At 40.6% G+C, this 21654-nt stretch overlaps 1 protein-coding gene across 5 annotated transcripts in view; it reads right to left on the bottom strand.

The window, feature by feature from the left end:
- LOC142386919 (multiple C2 and transmembrane domain-containing protein 2-like) overlaps nucleotides 1-21654 on the bottom strand; it is a 39327-nt gene that overhangs the window by 4527 nt on the left and 13146 nt on the right. For 3 of the 5 annotated variants that reach the window (XM_075472630.1, XM_075472631.1, XM_075472632.1), the window contains exons 3-17: nucleotides 18615-18732; nucleotides 16205-16347; nucleotides 15781-15857; nucleotides 14118-14232; nucleotides 13959-13988; nucleotides 11729-11899; nucleotides 10652-10782; nucleotides 9499-9685; nucleotides 7641-7734; nucleotides 7445-7547; nucleotides 7232-7334; nucleotides 6959-7060; nucleotides 6793-6867; nucleotides 5769-5888; nucleotides 2627-2740 (exon numbers count right to left, since the gene is read on the bottom strand). In XM_075472630.1, the coding sequence (XP_075328745.1) occupies nucleotides 2627-2740; nucleotides 5769-5888; nucleotides 6793-6867; nucleotides 6959-7060; nucleotides 7232-7334; nucleotides 7445-7547; nucleotides 7641-7734; nucleotides 9499-9685; nucleotides 10652-10782; nucleotides 11729-11899; nucleotides 13959-13988; nucleotides 14118-14232; nucleotides 15781-15857; nucleotides 16205-16347; nucleotides 18615-18732 (1683 nt within the window). The remainder of the gene's footprint in view (nucleotides 1-2626; nucleotides 2741-5768; nucleotides 5889-6792; nucleotides 6868-6958; nucleotides 7061-7231; nucleotides 7335-7444; nucleotides 7548-7640; nucleotides 7735-9498; nucleotides 9686-10651; nucleotides 10783-11728; nucleotides 11900-13958; nucleotides 13989-14117; nucleotides 14233-15780; nucleotides 15858-16204; nucleotides 16348-18614; nucleotides 18733-21654) is intronic. The other 2 variants (XM_075472633.1, XM_075472637.1) reach the window with 2 other exon arrangements.

Genomic DNA, 21654 nt, shown 5'->3' with positions numbered 1-21654 from the left:
TTATAATATCAGCAGAGATAACTTGCTCAAAGAGACAAACCCATCTAGATATATCCCCTCAGCTCTGCTGAGGGTTTTAGTATCTTTCAGCTCTTTGTTTTGGTTTTCCCATCAGGAGCTTCACTGGTTTCAAGAGCTTCTTACTGCTCTTACAGCTTTTTTTTTTTTGTTGGCATTGTTTCCCTGTGGACATAAAAATAATAGAAAAAAAAAAACTTTCAGATGGTTTGTACAATAATTGCTACAACCACCAAGCAGCAGACAACCAGAGTTAGCGACTAATTAGTGTAGCATTGAGCAGTTGAAGAGCCAGATATCTCCCTGAGGAGATCGTTAATGCCAAAAAACAGAACTAAAACACTGGCCACTACATGGGCAAGGTGAGAGGGAAAAGAAACAACGCTATCTGTATGCTGTTTGCTAAAACAACTTGAATATATTAGCATAGTCCTCAAAGTTGTCCCCAGGGGAGCAAAACACAAGTTGCTGTGGACTTAAATCTTTGTGTGCTGGCAAAAAGACAAAAGTGTTCCACTCCAATCCAGATCCTGATCTGGACCCAGGTTTGCTTTATGTACAGCAGACATATGCAGTCTAAAGTCACTTTACACTGGTCAAAATAAAACCAACACCCACTAGAATCTGGCATTTGTGTACAATGTGAAAGTGTTTAACCGGCGTTCAATCCTACATCAAATGTCTCTTCGATTCAAACACAACCTTTGAGAAGTACTTTCTTGAATTGATCTTTGTCCGTAACCCATAGAGCACTGAGGGTAAACACAATCCTACTGCCAGCAGGAAAGGGTTTAACTGGTTTGTTTTACCAGGTGTACCCGAGATTAAAAACCCATTTAAAAATGCTACTTTTGCTGTAAAAACACCATCAGTCTGTTTCCGTTTTGACTGGTTTGAAGTTGATCACTTGTTTTTGTTTTGTTTATTTGTTAAGACACAATCAGGATTTAGAAATATTGCAGTCAGACATTGATTCACATTACAGTTTGTGACTTTTAGGTAATCTATTTGATGAACACCCTACACATGGCTCCTTTAAAGGTACTGGCGATACATCCAGGTGAAGCTTATCATTTACATCTTTGAATACTTCTGCCCCCAAAACATTTAAAGGACAAGACCGTTTTTTTGACATTGGGCCCTTGATTTCACATTATAACATGATGTTCTACTCACCCCTGCTTGTTGTTGGTCATTTGGAGCTGTTCCGAAGATATTCGAGAGGCGTCTGGCTGCTCTCTTGAGATATTCGGCCATGAAACGGTTTCCTATGGGCAAGCTTATACAGGCACAAACTATGCTGTTTATAATTTATTAATTACTCTACACTAGCACTGATAACGTGGAGGTGCGTCGCTTACTTAAAAAAATCCGGGTTACTGTAATTTTGAATTTTAGCCGAATGAATAAATAGGCAGCAGGTCTGTGGGCTGTCTGTGGTAGTAGCACGACGATGACGTCAGTAACACCCACTTTACGACAAAAATTCAAAATTACAGTAACCCGGATTTTTTTAAGTAAGCGACGCACCTCCACGTTATCAGTGCTAGTGTACAGTAATTAATAAATTATAAACAGCATAGTTTGTGCCTGTATAACGTTGCCCATAGGAAACCGTTTCATGGCCGAATATCTCAAGAGAGCAGCCAGACGCCTCTCGAATATCTTCAGAACAGCTCCAAATTACCAACAACAAGCAGGGGTGAGTAGAACATCATGTTATAATGTGAAATCAAGGGCCCAATGTCAAAAAAACGGTCTTTTCCTTTAATGTTGCACGTTTGAACCAGTGTTTTGACCAGAGCTGATGACACTTTAAACACATTGATGATGATTAAATATAATTTATATACACTAAAACAGTGTATCAAGTCACATAGTTGTAACTATGTTACATATTTACTCAAGCAATTACAGAATTAAATGAAAAAATATTTTCACAACCACTAATAATTTAACATATTCCCTCATTTCTGGATTGTTGGTCTCGAAGTAATAATAATAGAAAGAAAATCTGAAGCTTTGTATTTATTCTCTTATTTCTGGTATTTCATAAACAATTGGAAAATGACCAACATATTCATTGGTAACAAAATAACTGTTTTAGGACTACATGGTTGGTTTTGAAACATCTTTCGCGGATTTTAGAACATGATAAATTGTCGTTTGAACAATGCTTTGGTTTATATCATCTGACCATCACAGCATTCACCAGAGAATGAGCTGTTTTGCTACATTGGGCAGAGAATACTTTTTCAGTATTATCAGTGAAACAGAGTGGTCTCGGTGGGGGAAAAAGCACCGTGCGTTGTGACCTTTTCAGAACAGAGCGCTAAAGCTTTTTTTTTTTTTTTTTTTAAACTGTCAAAACAAGAACCAGGCAACAAACCAATTACAGTGCAGGGACTAGACAAAAACTAAAGAGTAGACTATTCAGTGAGCTCTCTGTACTTATGTATTATGTGTTATTTCATTATTATGAGGCCATGTTCAACTTGTTGCTATGGGAACATACCAACTTCTCACTATGTGCTTTAGGTGGCCGTTTGTCTACTAAATAAAGAAAAAGGAGTGTGAACGGCAGGTCAAGGCTGATGAAAGGACTCACCAGGTCCTGACTGATACGTCCAGAGCTGATCTGGAGGTAGTTCCATGAGATGAGCAGGACCAAGAAGAAGGGCAGCATGTAAAACTCCCAGTACCACACGGTCACGAGAAAAATCTGCAGGCAGAGGGTCAAGATGTCAGTGAAGAGATGGAGGAGGAACCTTTACATCACATCCTAAATTCTTGCTAGCTAACGGCTGATGAGACCTGCCACCAAAGGCGTAAGTTTTGGTCCGAAGATGAATCCCTGATCGGCATGTGCTGTGCGGTACAACCAACCAGCTCAGCGGCACTAACCCAGTCTCCACTTCATCCTCAGCATATCTGTTGACTTAAGCTACATACGTCTAATTGCAGCTCATTTCGAGTACATCAAAGCAAACTGCTTCCCTGCAGCTACGGGGAGACGTCTGTGAATATCATCAACATCCATAATGTCACATACGACACAAATCCCACTAATGTGTGTGGCTCAGGTAAAACAAATAAAGTAATACAGCCTGTAATTTTTCAATTTAACATCTGGAAAAATTAAATGAATAAGAAATATATACACGCACAAACATACACACAAAGATCATCCTTTCAGCACAGGCCACAGCAGCGGTGAACCAAAAGATGTTGGAAGGTTTTTTTTTCTTCTAAATACACTAATAAAAAGAGGTTAACATCTGGTAAAGACATCATTCTTCTGAGGCACCAACTGACATAAAAGATATCTGATCAGACCTCTCACCTCCACAGCCACCACCACCATCAGCTTTAACGTGCAAAGGCCAAGCACACTCTTGTCTGTTATCACAAGCCAAAACGGAGCCTGGGAGAGGAGATGAAACCAGTTCCTCACCAGGAGGGTTATGTTTTATTAGTTGGGAGTGTAATGACTGAGAAACTCAGGAGTGGGGGGAAAACCAAGTCACGCTTTAGTGGAAATGTATACCCAGCCCATAAAGATCGTGATAATTGCAGCTCCTTTCAGCTTGAGAGGCATTACACAGCCTTCAACAGCAAAAAGGGGCTCTGGGAATACAATCCAGATCACAGAAAATTTAACAAAAAAAAAAAAAAAAAAAAAAAGAAAAGCTGGGAGAGCTACTGAACTGGAGGGATGGAGAGATTAGACGAGTAGCAGCAGGATTTCCACATGAATTTCATTTTTGGTGGTGGTGGGCGAGTGGGGGAGGGGTGCGGATTTTGTTTGTCACAAATCAGTTCATGTCATTCATTGTTCTCAAGCGTGCAATGGGAGTTAACTTTCCAGGACTCAAGTTAAATGTAATGTAACAATAACACAGTGAAGACTAATGCACATCAACAGACTCAAGCCTGACAGCCAGCAGCTTCTGATGTTAAAGAAAATGGCATTTCCTGGTGGACAATGAAGAATAGATTTGTATATTCAGCACTGGGTGACACATCACCATTATGCTTATGTCACAGGTGAGTACTTGGCACCAGGGCCAAAGTTTTACTTTTTAGGTAGTGATTTCTCTTTTTCTGGAATTCAAACCGAGGCAGTGTGGTATACAGGGTAAATCCCTCTTAGATACTGGAAGGTGCCAGTAGATCATCCCTGCCGGGAGTCAGTTACAGAGACTGGAAATGTGCAAACATACACATGTTTTACTAATAGATCGTGTAGGAGCTCATGAGGCGGAAGCACACTGAGAACACAGATTTTCGTGTTGGATGGAAATTCTTAGTGACCCCACCCACCGTTTGGGTGAGGCGAGGGAAGAGAAGGGAAAAGTGGGGAAGTGCTATTTGAATACAGGGTGTATCTCTGTTTGAATTTACAGTAAATAACCAAAAGAAATAATATATCAAATACTTTTTTTCAACAAAGCGGCGGTATGTGACTGAGTTGAGGTCAGTGGTAACAGCAAGACTACACTGGCAGGACTGAGGCTTCTCACAGATATAACCGGCGCCTACGGAGGCATGCTGCATCAGCTCTGTCTGTCTGACAGCCGGCAGATGGTTCGTCACCGTTTCCTGTCATGGAGAGTGAAGCTTTGATTCATTATGCTTATGTGGTGGTATTAAGAAGCCATTTATTTCTTCTCACTGAGGCTTGAAAAGGCATCGGGCATTAGTGTGAAAACATGAGTACAGATGGTACTGTCTTTCAAACACCGAGATGCAGTGGGAAGACGCGTGTGTGTACGTTGCACGCTTGTTCTTGCTTGTATGATTTCTATTTCAGTGTGCATACTGAGCTGTAAGGTAAAAAATATTTATATATATATTTATATATTACATCCAATAATCAGCAGCACATGTACAGTACATGAGGGGGATGGAAGACTATTCTTACGATTTGAATTAATTGTATTTTGCTATGGATGAAAAGCACACACTGGGCTCTGATCTCATCAAGGTCGATGTTGTTTGTGTCAATTTAATCCAAACGTATAACCCTAAATGCATGGCTCACAGTAAAAACTATTTTCGCAGCGCACTGAACAAACTGTGCTACTGGCTGGCAAACAGTTTCTTATCAGTCTTCCAGGAGAATCATTCAACGGAGAACAAAATGCTAGTGCCACCTACAGGACTGGAGCCGTAAAAACAAAAGGAACTCTCCATGACCTTGATTGCCTGAATAGTTAATGAACGACTTGCTGTGTGCCATTTTTATCGGCGGATCTGTGAGAGAGTAAAGGCACACTTCACTTTGCAGTTTATGGACAGGTTAAAAGGCTACCTTTATGCTTCCGTCTTCACATACTTGTATTCAAAAATAACAGGAAGGACAATCTGCCTTATCAGAAGAGTCAGTTAATTGAACCTCTGTTGTTATAATGGGGTCCAAATCAAACCAGTACAGACTGGACAGAGGGTTAATGAGTTGTCAGGGAAGCAGAACAAAAATAGACTATCTGGTCTCCACTGGGACTTTACCCTCTCCAGCTGAGGCTTAACTCCGCATCCAGGAGACAAGCAACATTGAAAGCGTCCACTCCAACAAAGAGCCAGGGCGAAGCCTGTGTTTCTGCTGAGTCCAACACTGCAATGATTAAGATTCTCTCTGGGAGAGTTCAAGTAAGGGTTGGCCAGACTGCAGTTGTGTTCCGCAGCCTTGAAGGGAAAACAAGAGGGAAATGCAGATAGTGTGTTGATAAGCAGTTAAAGCACTTCACCAGGAAGGCTAGCAGGCTCCTCTGAACGCTCTCCCACTGGAAGCAGCTTTTGATGTACTGCAGAGTCGACATGATAGCCCTGTAAAGTGTCTTAACGCGCAGCACGTTCCTGGCCAGAGCCTGAAAGATAAAGGTAATAAACAAAAAAAGCAAATAAATACTACAACAGATGTGTTCCGAGTATGGTTACAGTTCAAGATGTTTTAAATGAGTATGGAGTTTGTAAGGCGCTCCAGTCATGCTGAGCAAGAAACATTCAGTCGGCTAGCGAAGCAGCAAGAGGGGTTGGTGTGTTTTGGCATGTGTCTTTGTGGTCAGGAGGGTAAGAAAATGTCAGTAATCTGACCTGCTTTTGTCAAATAAGACTTACAATATTAACACAGGCCGAAAACATGCACGCCGAGTCCTCCGTGTGTAAGCCAAATTTGGCGTTAGCGAGCAATGTATTGTCTGACAACAATGAGTCTTTGTGGGAAGCACAGACAGTCAGGCACCCTGTCTCGCACCCTGTCTTGCACACTGTATATCAAACTAATGTAGCAGAACAGTGAGCAAGAATTCAGTCACAGTTGGGCTCAATTAAAGCTCAGTTCAGCCAAATCAGGCAAATGTTTACTGTACATGTGTACTGTATATGTTTACCACTACGAGTTCATTTGAGAAAATGTTTTTGTATTAAAACACGAATACAATTTGTCCCCCGACTCCGTTGCTTTTGGCTCCTTTTTTTGTGTGAAGTTTGAGTTGTTCAAACACATTATTTTCAGTTACGATTAGTCTGCTAATTATTTTCCTGATTAAACAACTACCCGTTTGATTAATAAAATGTAAACTTCAGGTGACATTTTCCTTTAAAGCTTTGGGTAAATTAAACAGTTAATTAATGAATCCCTTATGGTGTAAAAAGTTTCAGTAAATTCAACCAGGGAGTAAATCAAATAACCTAAAATAAAAAATCCAACATGCCATGTGTGTTGGCATGCAAGAACGATGTTTTCTCAACTTTATTAAGGCGGTGTCAGACCTTTTTTGAGAATTTGGGATTATCCTCCACGAAGCCCCTCTCCATTGGCTGGAAGGTTTTTATACTTGCTCTAACCTGACAAAATAAAAAATAAAAAACAGTTAATGAGTGTGAGATGCAGAAAGAACGTCCCCGTTTCTTGACTGCAAGGTGAACTTTTACTTACAGGGTTAAAAATAAGCTGCAGCTCCAGAGTGATCCTCCCCTTCGACAGCCCACCTAAGTCCTCCTTCTTCAGAGGGAAGGCAGCCGGTTGTCCCCTGCGGATCTGCAGGACAGAAAGGGCATCAGGTGCTGAACTCAGCCATGAACCTGACTATCAGTCACGCTAGATTACATCTTAGCAAGTCTTCAACCCACTGAAGTGTTATTGCCCTCTTCACTTTAATTTAGTGTAAATAGATTAGTCTATTGTCTGAATCAGTGAGGTAGTGTGTACCGAGAGAAGGGGAATGGCAACTCTTCCTAGAAAGTCTGGCGCCTTGTCTCCATCGTCATCAAAAAGAGTCACGACCAGAACATCATGAATTTCTTTGATGGGGCTACAGAGGCAAACAAGGAGGTCAGATGCAAACATACCGACACTCAGCAATACATCCCGTTTTGTCAGTTTGATGAGAAAAAGTAAAATGATGTGGTTGCTCAAACTTACAATGTGAACACTTGATTCCACTCTGGGTTGAGGCTTTTATAGACCGTGTGCGTCTGCAGTCTGTCGTTCCCAAGTTCCAACACACAGAAAGGGTCACTCTTCCCTGCCAAACAGAACACAAAACACCTTAAACAACAAGCTCCAGTGACGGTTTTCAATTTTAAGGATAGAAAAAAAATCCAAGTGAGGGAAATACCATTTAAATCGGCGGCCAGCAGATCTACAGCCTTCAGAACTTTGACTTGAAGTAAACCAATATCATTTAGATTCTTCAGGGACCTTTTTAAACTCTGAGGAGACAAAAAGCAGATGAGGTTAGGTCAGGTTTGGAAGCAGATAAAAATAATTAAAGAGAACAAACTATTCTTTATCTGTTGTTATTAACAGAAATATGTAACAAGTATCTGGAGGATTTATCACATGGAGTAACATTTAAATACTAAAAAGTCTCTGCCAGTCTATTTTCCACAAAACGTTCAATACAGAGCAGTCTATAATTGTAACTGCACGGCAACCGACAGTAAATCCATATAAATGCTCACTGTGACAAATTAAACATCACCAGCACGATTCAAGTCACTGCATGTAAAAATCAGACTCCTCTGGGCACATCTTCATGTACAAACTGCCACAGTACTTAACACGAAAGCTTTTCATAACAACATTTAAGGTAGATTGTAATGGGGTGGTTTCTCCAAAGCAGTATTTACTCGCTCTTCGTTTCTGTGCATCAAGTGCAGTTCACCCACTGGGTGCATGTGACCCCTGGCTACTTTTCTGTGTATATCTTCTCAGAGAATCCTTATTTCAGTCAAGAGATCTCTCAGCATTAAGAAGAATGACACCCAGTTCACGAAACCACGTCTTAGTCTTAAAACAGATGAAGCAGAAATGACCGTTTCAGACTCTCAGACGCAGATGCTGCATCTCAGTCCGATGCTGCCATCTCTTGGCCCTTCAACACAAAACAAAAGAGCTAAAAAAAAAAAAAAAAAAAAAAAAAGGGTCTTTTAAGGTAATTTTACACCCTGATAACCAGTTTAATTAGGGGATTGTTTTAATCTTATCATAAGAAAATCACAAGGAAGAAACATTATGTTTGATCGATAGACATTCAGACCGAACTGACTTGCCTTCTTTCTTGCTATGATCAGACAGACTGTCAGTTAAACATGCAAGTGCTGATGACTAAGAGATCTTAAAAGAATCTGTGCTCCTTCAGAGCCAAGGTCCTCTTTCAACATTCACAGTCTGTACTGTGAGAAGGACAGCAAAAAGATAAAAACAAATTGTACAGACACACACTCGAGCATTTATCAGGAACACCTGAACTGTTTTTATCTTCTTTTATCCAATCAGCCATGGTAGCAGTTCCTTGTACATGGTGCAATGGATAAAAGCCAGCAGATTAAGGTCAGGAAGTTCTGTTCATGTTCTCATCAAGCCGAGTCTCACTGTGAGTGTGGCATAATTGTTGGAGGCAGACGGACTGGTTTAAGAGGTTGTGAAAATGCTGATCTCCTGGGATTTCCATGTACAGCAGTCTCTAGAGTCTAGCTGAAGACTGGAAATGTGTAGCCTGGTCTGATAAATCTCAATTTCCACAAAGGCTGCAGATGGCAGGCTCAGAGTTTGGCATCAGAAGCATGAATTCGTGGAGCCAACCTGCCTTGCATCAATAGTCCAGGCTGCTGCTGACGATCTAGTGGCGTGGGCAATGTTTTTCTGGCACTCTTTGTGACCTTTATTACCATTCAATCATGGATTGAATGCCACGGCCCATCTTATAATTGCTGCTGACCATGTGCATCCTTTTATAGCCACACTTCGCCATCTTCTGATGGCTGCTTCGAGCAGCGCAGTGAATCTGCAGCCAGTTGAACATCTTTCTAATGTCATAGAATTGGAGAAATCTGCATAAACTATGAGATGCAATCATTTCCAACATTTGTCAGAATCCATTCGATGTTAGTGTGGTGCTTCAAACAATAATGGCTCGTGTAGGTGGTGAAGTGCTGCAACTATGTAATACCGACAGAAGTCAAGATACTGACATAGTTGTCCAGCAGCGCCTGTTGTTCGTTGGGTTCATCAAGAGGTGCTGCGCAGAGGTCGGAGATGGAAACACCGGTGCACGTGTTCAGCTTGAGCAGGAAGACCAGGCGTCCTCTGCCCTGCTCCAGTTTGTGTGTGAACACCTGCCTCCGATTTAAAGGAACCTTGAACAGGTCCACCTCACACCTGCACAAACAAAAACATAGGGCAGTTTCAGACGTGGACACAAAGATTAAGAGCTCATCCTGCACTCAGTAGATTAGTCTGCAAAGTTTAGAAGAGCCGAACACTTTTCAGAATATGAACTAGTAAAACAGAAATACTAACTAAAATCAATGCCCCATTTTCAATTATTCTGATTTTGTCCAACCTAACTTGGTTCAAATTTCTAATCTCTAAACATGAAAAAAAATTTATCTTAAAAAAAAAAAATCAAACAGGTTGGCCGACAAAAGTAAAAGTCACAAAAAACAAATAGGTTCAGTGTTCACATCTTTACTCTGGACAATCCAATGCATTAAGCATATTCAAATGGTTTCCTGCCAACTACTCAGAAAACATCGGGTTACAAATAAAATGGTCTGTGGAGACATTTTGATTTTAGGTTTACTACATTAAATCACTTTGATGTTTCAAATCAAAACAACAGCAAACGACCCAGACAATCTGTCAGAAGTCACAACAAAGGGGCAAACATCACCCTTCTTCTTCCACATATGCTCCCATCGGAATTAAGCCTGATTTTGCACCAAACAACAAGGAAATTAAGTTTCACATTTGTATTGTACAAGCAATTATATGTTTGACATATCATTCATGCTATAAACCCCAGGCTTGTTCTAATCTTGTCCAGAGATATCCCTTTAAGGATGAAAAAAAAGTCCATTTAAATCATCCAAACAAAACCAGCACTGGCCCTCCTCCTTCACTTTAATAACTACTTAACATCTATTAATCAAAAATAAAACTCATCTTTAAAATATGCTCAATTTATAGCTCAATCTTACAAAATGCTTAACATGTTTGTCGCCCCCCCCCCCCCAAAGGTTTTCTTCCGTCTTGCAGGACAATACATCTAATTTTGATCTGCAATTCTGAAAAGAACGGAAACAAAAGAAACGATAAACAGATTCAAAGAGCTGAGAGACTCACGTCCCCAAGCATTCCTCAGTCCGTCGTCCCTCCTTGGACCACAGCTCCAACTCCAGGATTTGAGGGCCGTCCAAGAATTGTTTAAGGGTGAATTTTTCTCTCCACTGAGGATTGGGCACTTGTGACTGATTCTGAATCAGGCAGAGCATGAAACAACAAAACTGAGTCAGAAAAAAAAGGTGTCCGTGCAAAGTTAGTGTGGTTTACTTTTTCTAAATGCAGTTTAAGTAGATTTACTCTCTATCAGGGCAAAATATTTGAGTTCTGGTTGGTTACAATTGTTTGGAAAACCAGGACCCACCTGTTTGCTCTGAGAACCTGCTGAAGATGTAAGATGATAACACAGTGTCCGGTTACTGTGCTCACTTAATCATTTATTGATTTTTAGATAAACAATCAGTTAACCGTCCTCCACACAGTTTTATCCTCATGGTCGTCTAAGTTAGTGATCTCATCTCTCCTCAAATATTTCAAATCATTTTTGTGGGGGGAAAAAAACTGTCAAAAAACCTATGCTGAATACCACAGATGAATAAATGTACCATGTAAACTGCTTGATGTGTGAATCTATCCAGCATTTGCTCAGAGCTAGCTCGATTGCATGTACATTTGGGTTCCTTTAAAAAAATGACTCTGCGGACTGAAGTCTTATTTCAGCAATGTGATGGCTTTAAATTGAGATACAACCTTTCTCCCCGAGTGCATTTTTAAAAATGTTTGATGCCTTTTTTTCTTCTAATGTCTCTGTGAGATTAATTCATCCAGAACAACAAGGAACATTTGCACAAACCACGGGGTAACAAAGTTATTCAACCAAGTTGTGTAAAAATTGGGAACACGGTAAAGTCTGGCCAATGTTACATTTTCAAAGTCTAAATCAAAGGCATTCTGATAAAAAAATGACTAGAACGTAGGAGCTTTGGGAAGGCAGGGTGAAAAAAAGAATTAAGAAGGGACAAAATGAGGGACGGAGAAAAGGACTTAAGAAGAAGAAAATGTGGTTACAGGGTAGAGGAAACCAGGGCACATGAAGAGGGAGCTGCAAGAGATGAAAACAATCAGCCTTTCAGTGGGTACCTTGCTTTTATACTGCTGCTCTCCGAGTCTGAAGCGAACGAAGAGCTGACCTGTCTGCGTGTCCACTGGCAGCTCCTGACCCTCGACCAGCGTCACTGTTACAACGGTCGTCCACAGCTGACTCTTCTTTAGTGTATCTGACAAACGAACACTCTGAGGTGTCCCTCCAGACTGCAAGATACAGTTAGGGAACAAATAGGATGAGGGGTAAAGAGGGAAAAAGAAGAAAGCAAGGGGTACAAAAGCAAAAAAAAAAAAAAAAAAGCAAAAGCAGTGCGTTGAATGAACTGGGTACTGCACTAATAAAGCTAAAAATCAGCAACATGCTTTGAATCACTGCTTTGAAGACTACGGCATGAACCATTGGAACACAGCTAAATGAAACAGTATCATCTCTCCTTTCCTATGAAAGATAACGACTCTGATCCTTCATTTCTCTGAGATTAGAAAAAGTCTGCACCAAAAAAAAAAAAGACTATTCAATTTTTAATAAAGAACCCTGATCCACTGGAATTAGCTGATTATACACGAGGACACGATGCTGAACTGAGATTAATTTAATCCACATCTAACTCGTAGATTCCACACATGCAGGCAGAAAGTCAGGTTTCAGTTTCCGTGTCACACTGCATGTTGGCATTTAACCGTACTCCTGCTCGGTAAGGCAACACTTCCACACAAAGTGGATGAATGCGGTCAGTAAGCATGCAGAAACAGTTTTCTGACTAGTCCTCAGAATGAGCAGAGATGGCAGGTGTGATTTTTGTTGTGCCGCACTGCATAGGACAGGATGCAAGAAGACGGCGTGCTAAGCAAGCCAGCACACATTCAGCAGCTGCTCTGTGGGTGAAAACCCCTCATCAGTGAGAAATAAGAACACAGCGGTCACACTTTTATTGCCATTTTAGATTTTTGTCATTAGCATGTTTGTAATCGTCTTTTGTGCCATTCTGCCTGCACTGATTTTCACAATGTTGTTTCATTTTTAAAAGCAATGTTGTAAAACTTATGAATAAAGAAAAAACACATTCTCTTCCTCTCTATAGAATTAAATGAGTTGGTTTTCTGCTTATCGCTACTGAGGCTGGTGTGGAGTTAATGTGAGCAAACTGTGGACAGAGTGGAGCATTCACTTTGTCAAGGATGAGTGCTCTAACTCTCCTTTTAAACAATGTCTTCATTTTTGCTATGAACTCTAAAGACACAGGCTGAGTTTTGTGCCGAGTCGGTGCGGGGGAAAAAGTGATTTAGACAGGTTGCACTCACAGATATGCATATAAATCGACTACGGACTTTAAATTGGTATGAACGTTCCATTTAAAAACTTTACAAACAATTACAAAATTTCTTTAAAGCCAAGTTCAATCAACAAGATTTTAGGCCTTCGTGATTTTAAGATTTTGCCGAACTGCAGAAATAAACAAATTAAATCTGCAGTTATCAATTACTGCGAGTTAATACTTCAAAGACATGATTTATGAGAATCATGGACATGTCCCAGTCTCTCACCGAATATTGGACATTTTTCATATAGAGGGCAAGGGACGGGGTCTGGGACATGACATGAAACCCAGAAAAGGAAATAACACGCATAACAAACATGACAGAGAACATGGAGAACAAACTACAGTCTGCTCAAGAAACTGAGCAAGATTTGGTTAAAAGCTAGAAAGAGCAGCCATGCCTCTGATGTTTGTAGCATGTGATTGAGACAGACTCCCAAGAAAAAAGCCATGACAAGAAACTGCTTGTTCTCTTTAACAAACAGATTGAATCACCATGAGCTAACTGTATCATGGTGTCATAAAAATGACAGGAGAAACTTGTCTGCATTACAGCTGTAACTGCTTGATAAAGATCAAACAGACGAGTCTGGGGAAAAGAGATGATGATCCAATGACGATGATGAAAAATCACATCTGCATTCTAAAATGTGGTGATTTGCTGCCCTCTTGTGACAAGAAATATGTAGACATATCAGTACAGGTAACTGCCAAATGAGACGGAATCCGAACAGGAACTGATTCTGCTCCTTGTGGAAGCAACATCTGAGCATGATGGGATGGCAAATCAATACTGGAGGGACTGTATTTAATCATAATTTTTCTTTCATTATCGTAGATCCATTGAAATCTCTCTTTTCTATTTGGCAGATATCTGTATAACGCCGACCAAAGTAAACACCACTTAACGTCTGTCTGGTGTGTTCCCTCCACCATGCATGCCTTACCCTACTACTTCGTTTTCGTGGCCACTTCTGCTGCCAGGAGCATGCATATTAGGTGCATAACAAAATGACACTGTGGTTAGTATGCCATAGACAGAAACAGTATAACAAATGCAGTGCAAACAAACATATGCAGTTAATACACCTGGGGGCTCGCCATACATTGCCTTTCTTGCTGTCTCCATTTCTCAGTGAGAGACTCATGTCCACCAGCACGGTGCCCATGTCCTCTTCCAGGCTGTTTGGGTCGTCCAGCGCCAAAGAGAGCTCATTGACCCTGAGAAAAGGTGCATTTCAGCCTCACTTAAGTTAAACACATCAACACCAGAGATGGGCGGTCATGTACCATGAGGATTCAGTACATGAGTGGAGTTTTTTTAAGACCAAGCACATCGTGTTTCACTTATGTGGTTTCACTGAGCACCAGATAGAAGAAACTAACCAGCGGTGTTCTCCTATTAAACATCAGCAAGTGAGGATGTGGGTTATGAGGTGATTGGTAACAACACAGTTCTAATGCAATAGAACACAGAAGGGTTCTCTTTCTGTGTTTTTTTTATTGACACGGGTTTAAAGAGGTATTCAACTGATCATCTTTAAGACTGTAGTTACTCAGTTAGCTGAATTAGCTTGTAATAGAGGGGTGTCCAGATTTATCATGCAGTCAAGGCACACAGGCCTTCCTCAGGTTAAAGTGTCATTCAGCCACGTGGAAACCCTGCAAACCCCAACTGTTCATGCATTATGTACTTTTAATCCACACTTTGCATGCTAAATGCTAGGGCTCCTCAAATAAAAATCTCTCTTTCTAAAATGAAGTTCTTACAGTTTCTCTCTCAGTGAAGCCACCACTGCACCGCTAATGTCAATTAATTAGCACATTCTACTAAACTAAATTTCAGCACTTTTAAGCTACGTGCAACACTTGTGACACTTGTTAGACCCGATTCTTTATATTGGAAGCCCAAGAACCAGTTGGAGCAGTCTTAAGTTAAACAAAGTATTTATTGGAGGTCACAGGTCAAGTATCAGCGCTGGACTTGGAGAGACAGAGTTCTCGCATGAAATCCGTCCGACCAAGTCCCGAGATCCGGAAACATTTCATATTTATGTTCACCCTTATCTCAGAGGTTGTACCTACATTTGATGACGCATCATTGAATATTTACTCATGATGTGAGCAGGCCATCCACCGTCTTTGTCATGTTCTTTGGATGTGATAAGCAATGTGTGTGTGAGTGTTGTTTCAGGCGTGCATCTACTGTACCAGACCTATCTGTCCTAAGAGACGCTTTATCTGACCCAGTTATTTTATCCCGCTACGTCATCTTAAAGTGTTGGACATACATTTGCGTTGTATGAGCAGAGTGTAACGTACAAACTAGGAACATAGATTATCTAGAGAACTACAGAATATGAATACATAAAGTCTAAGAATAAAGCCAATTTATAACACACTAATAAGTGGACTGGGTTAAGACAGCAGCTGACCTTCGCTTACTGCACATACAGCTAATGGTTGTTCGCAAAAGTATACCAGCTGATAAGTAGCAATAATTCCTAAAGTTAAAGCTTGAGTGAATTAGATTCAGCATCTCCATTAAATGTCCACCAGAAGGTGCTTTCAAAACAAAACAGAAAAAAATGGAAAAAACAAAGTATAAACAAGATAAGTAAATAATAAAAAAAAAAGTTTTAAACACTGTTAATTTCAAGTATACGCCTCAAAAACCCAATTCCAGTCCTCTTATAAGCTACACAACAACAGTCCTAACTCCATCTGCCTCCAACACAGAGTACAGACACAGTTTAGCATCAGACTTACTTGTCAGTCTCAAGATTACTCAGGAGGACACAGGCAGAGCCCATGAAGTCATCAGTTGTGAGGTCACGGTCATATACCTGTGTTAGTCAGACAACAGCAGACTGTTACAACAATGAACCCTACAGAGGCAGTTAATTCCACAACAAGTGTCTGATTTTACTTCTACACTGGGATCTCATGCACCACGAGCACTGTGAATTTGTTTTGTCAATACGCTCATTTTGCACAGATTTTGGTAATGATACCACGCAATGATACCAATCAGACTTCCCTTCTGAATGGCTGTGGAGCTTCACCACAATCAGGGAAATTCCCCTGACCACTGCGCTATGCAGAAATATTTAGCTAACAGGGGAAAACATGAAGCCTTAAAAAAAAAAAAACTCCAACAGGTGCCAAGATAAACCCGTGACCGGAAAGTTACCTTGATGTAAAGTTTCTGATTCAGATCCTTCACAGGCAAGGAGAAGGACTCATTCCATGTTGGGTTGAGGTTTTTGTAAACCACTTTACTTTTGTAGATTGTTTTACCGTCCAGCTTGAATTTCACATAAGGATCGCTGGTACCTGAAAATGAAGAGGACAGACAAAAGCATACGTAAATATAAGAGAAAAGAAAAGTGAATTATTTACACTGGCACAACTCTGAACTCGTAGCACTGTTATAACTCCTCTTTTCACTCAATCTTTCAAGATCAAAGTTGACTCACTGTGATCAAACAATTGAAATGAGCCTGCTGTCCATTTTTCAAACCTCTAACCCTCTTACGCTACTGTCTGGGGAATTAAAGTGTTTTCCAGTCAATGGGAGGCCTGACTTGCTTACATTTTGATCCTCTCATCTATGTGTGTGTGTGCATGAGCAGGGGATGCGTTTTTTTCCCCTCCAACTGATAGAACCACAACTTCCTGATTCAACAGCCAATCAAATTTTAGCTTCTACTGTGAAAACTGACAGCAACTGAACTTTTGTGTGTAATTCTTTTGAGGAGTTTCACATATATAGCCAAGGTCACGTGGAAAGGTGCTTGCAGCAGAACTAAAAGGACATTTCCCAACCTTGTGTTTTGTTTTCATACTTCTTAATCACATATTTGTTGCAGTTCTGTCAAATTATTTTCACTTCAAAGTAAAGTGTGTGTAAGTTTAGCTACTCTCCCAACAAACCGAGTGAATGCTGCAGTCAATTAACTGCAAATCCCAGAGGTTGACATTACGTTGCAATATCAGATGAATGATTTCTTGAAATAAAAGCCCAGGGTTTAATTTCAAAGAGTTAAACAGGCTGTTGTACTGGATTAAGCATTTATGAAAGTCTGCATTTGATCCCTTAATTTGAAAACACTTTTGGATCGGTCCTGTAGGTTGTTGCATGCACTATGGATTTCACAGAGGAGGTTTAATTTGACACAGTGCATGAAGCGTTAAGTGTGCACTCACAGCTTGTTAAGCTAATAGTTCATAAACCAGTTAGTTACTTAATTTATTCAACATTCTGACAAACAGTGCGTTCTCGCTCCACAATCCAATGCAAAACGTAAAAATTTAATATATACAAATAAACGCATTTTCTGCACAAACGTTGGAGCACAGCTGCATGTGATCATGCCTACTCCTGCATCGTGTTGCAAATCCTGTTCCAGATCATCAGCAAACATCTGTCACTACATGCTTTGGCTGCTGTCGCTACATCATGATCGAACTGAACTGAACTGAATAAATAAAAGGTTGTTCATTTGCGGCTTTTAGACAACCATATGGTCTGAACAATAAAATCCTGCTTTTCACTAATCCTTCCCCTCAATTTCTGTATTATCTTTGCCCTGAGTCTGCATGTGTAAACACACAGTTACACAATAGAGACGGAGGTAATCCAAATGCATACCACGAGAGAAAGGGCCTGTGTTGAATGCTGGGTGTGTCTAAGACAGGTTCTAATATGCTATGTGGAATCCTGCTCTGGCTGTTACTGTAGCTGCACAGCAGTAGCAATAAACCTGACACTCGGGCGTATTTGTTGTACCCGTGTTGTCCTTGGAGTCAGTCCCATAATGTCTAGTCAAACAGACATTTCTGGCCAGCAATTACGAGGCCGAGCAAACAAACTGAGGCTGCTGCAAGTAGAACGCATCCACCACCTGTGAGAAAACTGCTGTTTTCTGCTGGGTTCAAACATTAAGCCACTCTATTCAGGGCACATTTGGTAGATTTGAAGAAAGCAGAACCAATACATGTTGAAACATGAGATGCAGACTTGCAGAATGAATTAACAAAAGTTGCACAAACTCAGTAAGTAATGCATGATGATGTATGTAACAAACTGTAAAGATACAAGTCAAATGTATACAATAACATAGGAATGTGTAGAGCAAAAGAAATATACATATATACACCCCTAAGGAAACGTACTATATATTTCCCTAACCACCACCACACAGTTCAGTTTCAGTTGAGAGTCCCAACATGCTAAAATATTCTTTCCTTCTTTCTTAACCCATTTTCCTCGTCCTGATCAGAAAGGTATCACATTGCCACAGGGTTAGAGTTGGTATTGTTTGCATGATATCACTCAGAATGTGTGTGTGTGTGTCTAACCCTAATCCAACCAGAGTCTGACTCTGCTATGATGCAGCTGCAATCTGCTTTCTACACAAATATGAACCTGCTGTGTGGCTTTTATTATTCATGTGTGTAAACTGATCTTCCCCATTGTCTTGAATCATGTGTGTGACATCATTAGAATACAGATGGGTAGTAAAGCAAATAAAGAGGAAGTGAGTCGTAGCCCATCCTGCCATGTTTAAGCAGCAGTGGTGTCAGAATGAGGATCTTACCACAGCGGTCCCGGATGACCAGGTTGCGTCCTTCCTTCAGGTTGATGGTGACCAGGAAGGACCTGGGAGAATCTTGGATGCCCTCTGACACGCTCGCAGTCTTTTTGCCCATCTCAAACTAGACGCATAAACCAATCAATTAAGAATTCATTTCTTTTAGGCACACATCAGCTATATCCACTATATCCTGACCTCAGAGCACCCAAGGGAACCCGTGAGCCACAGAGACCACAAGATTCAGACCCCAGAACTTTGTGCTTTGAGGCATGAAAAACTTGGTGTTCCCTCTTATTTTGCCGTATTTCACTTTGTCTGAATTCATTGTGCTTTTATCTGTAAACACAGAATATGCTGTCATAAAGAGTTTAAGCGCAGAGTGTCTGGATCTGGATCTTTTTATGCACAGCATGTTCATTTGTTATGCACCTCAGTCACAAGATTACATGTATTTCTTGTTTCCCTTTTCACTTTTTCGTTTCAAAACAGTTGAATTCTGGATTGTGCAGTGCGACTTCTCCAAGAAACGGATCTTTTAATCTCTCCACCACACCAAGCATCCCTCAATGAATAAATACCCCCCCAGTTGCCTGGAATCCGCCTGCTCCTACACAACTCTGATTGGCTAGGACACCGAATGTTGAAACACAGCCCAATGTCTCATCTCGTCCCGAACCTGACACAATAATCTGGAATTAAACTTTGACATGAGTGCATTTTTGCTAAAGCACAAAGCATCCCAATATCAGTCGCTAGAAAAGCAGTCCATCACAGATGAGTTCTTCTAATCTCATAGTTGTAGCTTTGGATAAAGGCACCAACTTAAAAAAAAGAGAGAAAGAAATATATAAATAAATAAATAAATAAAATCACACTTTTCCAACATAATCTTTCTGAGATAGAACTGCAATGTCATTCATAAAGTCTATCAGTCAAACAAAGTCCTCAAAAAAGACCACATCTGTCCAAACTGGGTGGGATCACTTACATTTTGGTTGTCCTCGTCCTTTACCACAAGACAGCAGAAATCACGATCATCATATTGCAGACACAGAGCCAGAAGGCACGTAGAGCACCAGATAATGAAAGATTCAATCTGCTGATCAACCAAAGGACCTCGAACTGAGCCCTGTTTGGCATTTCTAACATAAGCACAAATCCTCTGAGCACTTATTAAAAATTCCTGCGTCCTGGGGACTGAGTAGAGCTTCCTGATGAAAAAAGGGGCATTTGCTGTTCTGCTCTTTTTTTCTTTCTTTAACTGCGATTCAGGCCTTCATCTAACGGTAGGACTATAATGGTCTGAACATTTCAGAAGTGTATTTTTCAAGAAGAAGCTTTAAAGATTTTTTTTGGAATCACAGTATCTCATATCAACTAGTGACATAACTAGAGACAAGTATATTAGTTGACTGGGTTTTGAATAGAAATGCATTTACATTATGCTATTATGTGCTGCAGTTGAGATAAAAATGGCCATTGAATGTCCTTTCTTGCATCCTGCACATTTTGTTTTGACTTATATGTCAGTCACCTGTCCAGCAGCACTCTGACCACACCTCGTCTCATCTAAACTAGAGCCGTGACAAAGTCAGAGAGAATACTGCAAAAATAGCAGTCTGAAGAAAGAACAAAAAAAAAAACGAAACAGTGAAGGCAAATGGTAAATCATAGCCAGATCCTTCATAGAACGTGAACTTAGAAACTGGTGGAATGGAATGTAAAGAATGCAGACATGAAACGGCAGAATTACATTCTTTTGTTCGTATCTTCTGATGAATGCGTTTACTGAACCATGCTCTCTCTTACAAGGTGATCCGAGTTGAGAATTGGACTAGTTCACTACTTTGGATTAAGTTCAAATTTGATTTTTATCCAGACTACAACCCAAACCCAAACACATTCCAATTCTTTTAAGCCACACCTCCTTCTCCACAGCAACGAAACACTTACGAGCTACGTGCTTGGATTTGTCCACCTTATCCTGCAAATAACTTGTGCTGACTGGCCTCGGTGTCTTCTACCTTTGCTACAAGCCAGTATTGCTACAGGTTTGCTTTTCTCTTTTGATCCAAGCTGCTCCTGAAAGCATCCTCCCCTCCTCCCCTTGGCCAGACTCAGACTCAGATCACACATCATCAATACACGTTTCGGCCACAGTTGTTTTTCGGCGCCCCCATCTTCCCCTCCTGACTCTTACCTCTCGTGTTAGGTGAGCAACGCAGCACAGTGCAGAGTTTGTGCAGGGGGGAGGGGGAATGATTCAATGTTTTTTTTTTCCTTTTGTTGATTGTATTTTTCCACTTGGTCGGTCATTTGTGATTTCAAGCCTTTCATTCACTCACAGGGTGATAACAAAAAAAGTGTCAAGTGTAATCATTATCATTATGACACAATAAAGTATTAAAAAATATATATATTCTTGAATGTTTGTACTTTACCGTAGAACCTGATTGTATTTTAACTGCCTTAACCCCTTAGCATTCCTGGTGATTTGCCTGGAGGAACGCCTGCAAACTGCACTTTTTCTTAAACGATCACTGTAGATTATTCTACAGGAAAAACTACATATGAGCCTTTTCCTCATGGCTTGAAGGAAGCCTCTCTTTGAGCTGGGCTCCGTTGACCAATAGGAAAGAAATGCGATGGAGCGGGGGAATCGCTTTACGCAGGGCCTGGCCATCATTGGCTGAAGCTGTTGTAGAAATCACCCAGCAACCTGACTGCTGAAACGGGACATGTTTAGTGAGGGGGATGAACGCGCGCGGCTTTCAAATAAACACAGAAAACAGGATGTTTGATGGCATTTCGTGTCGTGTGGATGGAAATAATTAATTACGCAAAGAAACGTCGTGTTATTTCGATGCAGCAACATTTACGCTGCATATTCATGCCTTTGGTGGACCTAAAGTGAGGATTTTGACCAAAACATTTGTACTGGGCTCGTTCTCCTGATGGATACGGAGAGAAAGATATTGGAGCTGTTTCTGTGCCAGAGGGCGACGAACGTGGTATCAATAATAGTACTAATGGGAAAGTGAAG

This window comes from Odontesthes bonariensis, chromosome 1 (assembly GCF_027942865.1).
Source record: "Odontesthes bonariensis isolate fOdoBon6 chromosome 1, fOdoBon6.hap1, whole genome shotgun sequence".
Classification (NCBI taxonomy): domain Eukaryota; kingdom Metazoa; phylum Chordata; class Actinopteri; order Atheriniformes; family Atherinopsidae; genus Odontesthes; species Odontesthes bonariensis.
Note: the sequence above shows the minus strand (reverse complement) of the source record. Positions and strands in the feature narration are given on the sequence as shown.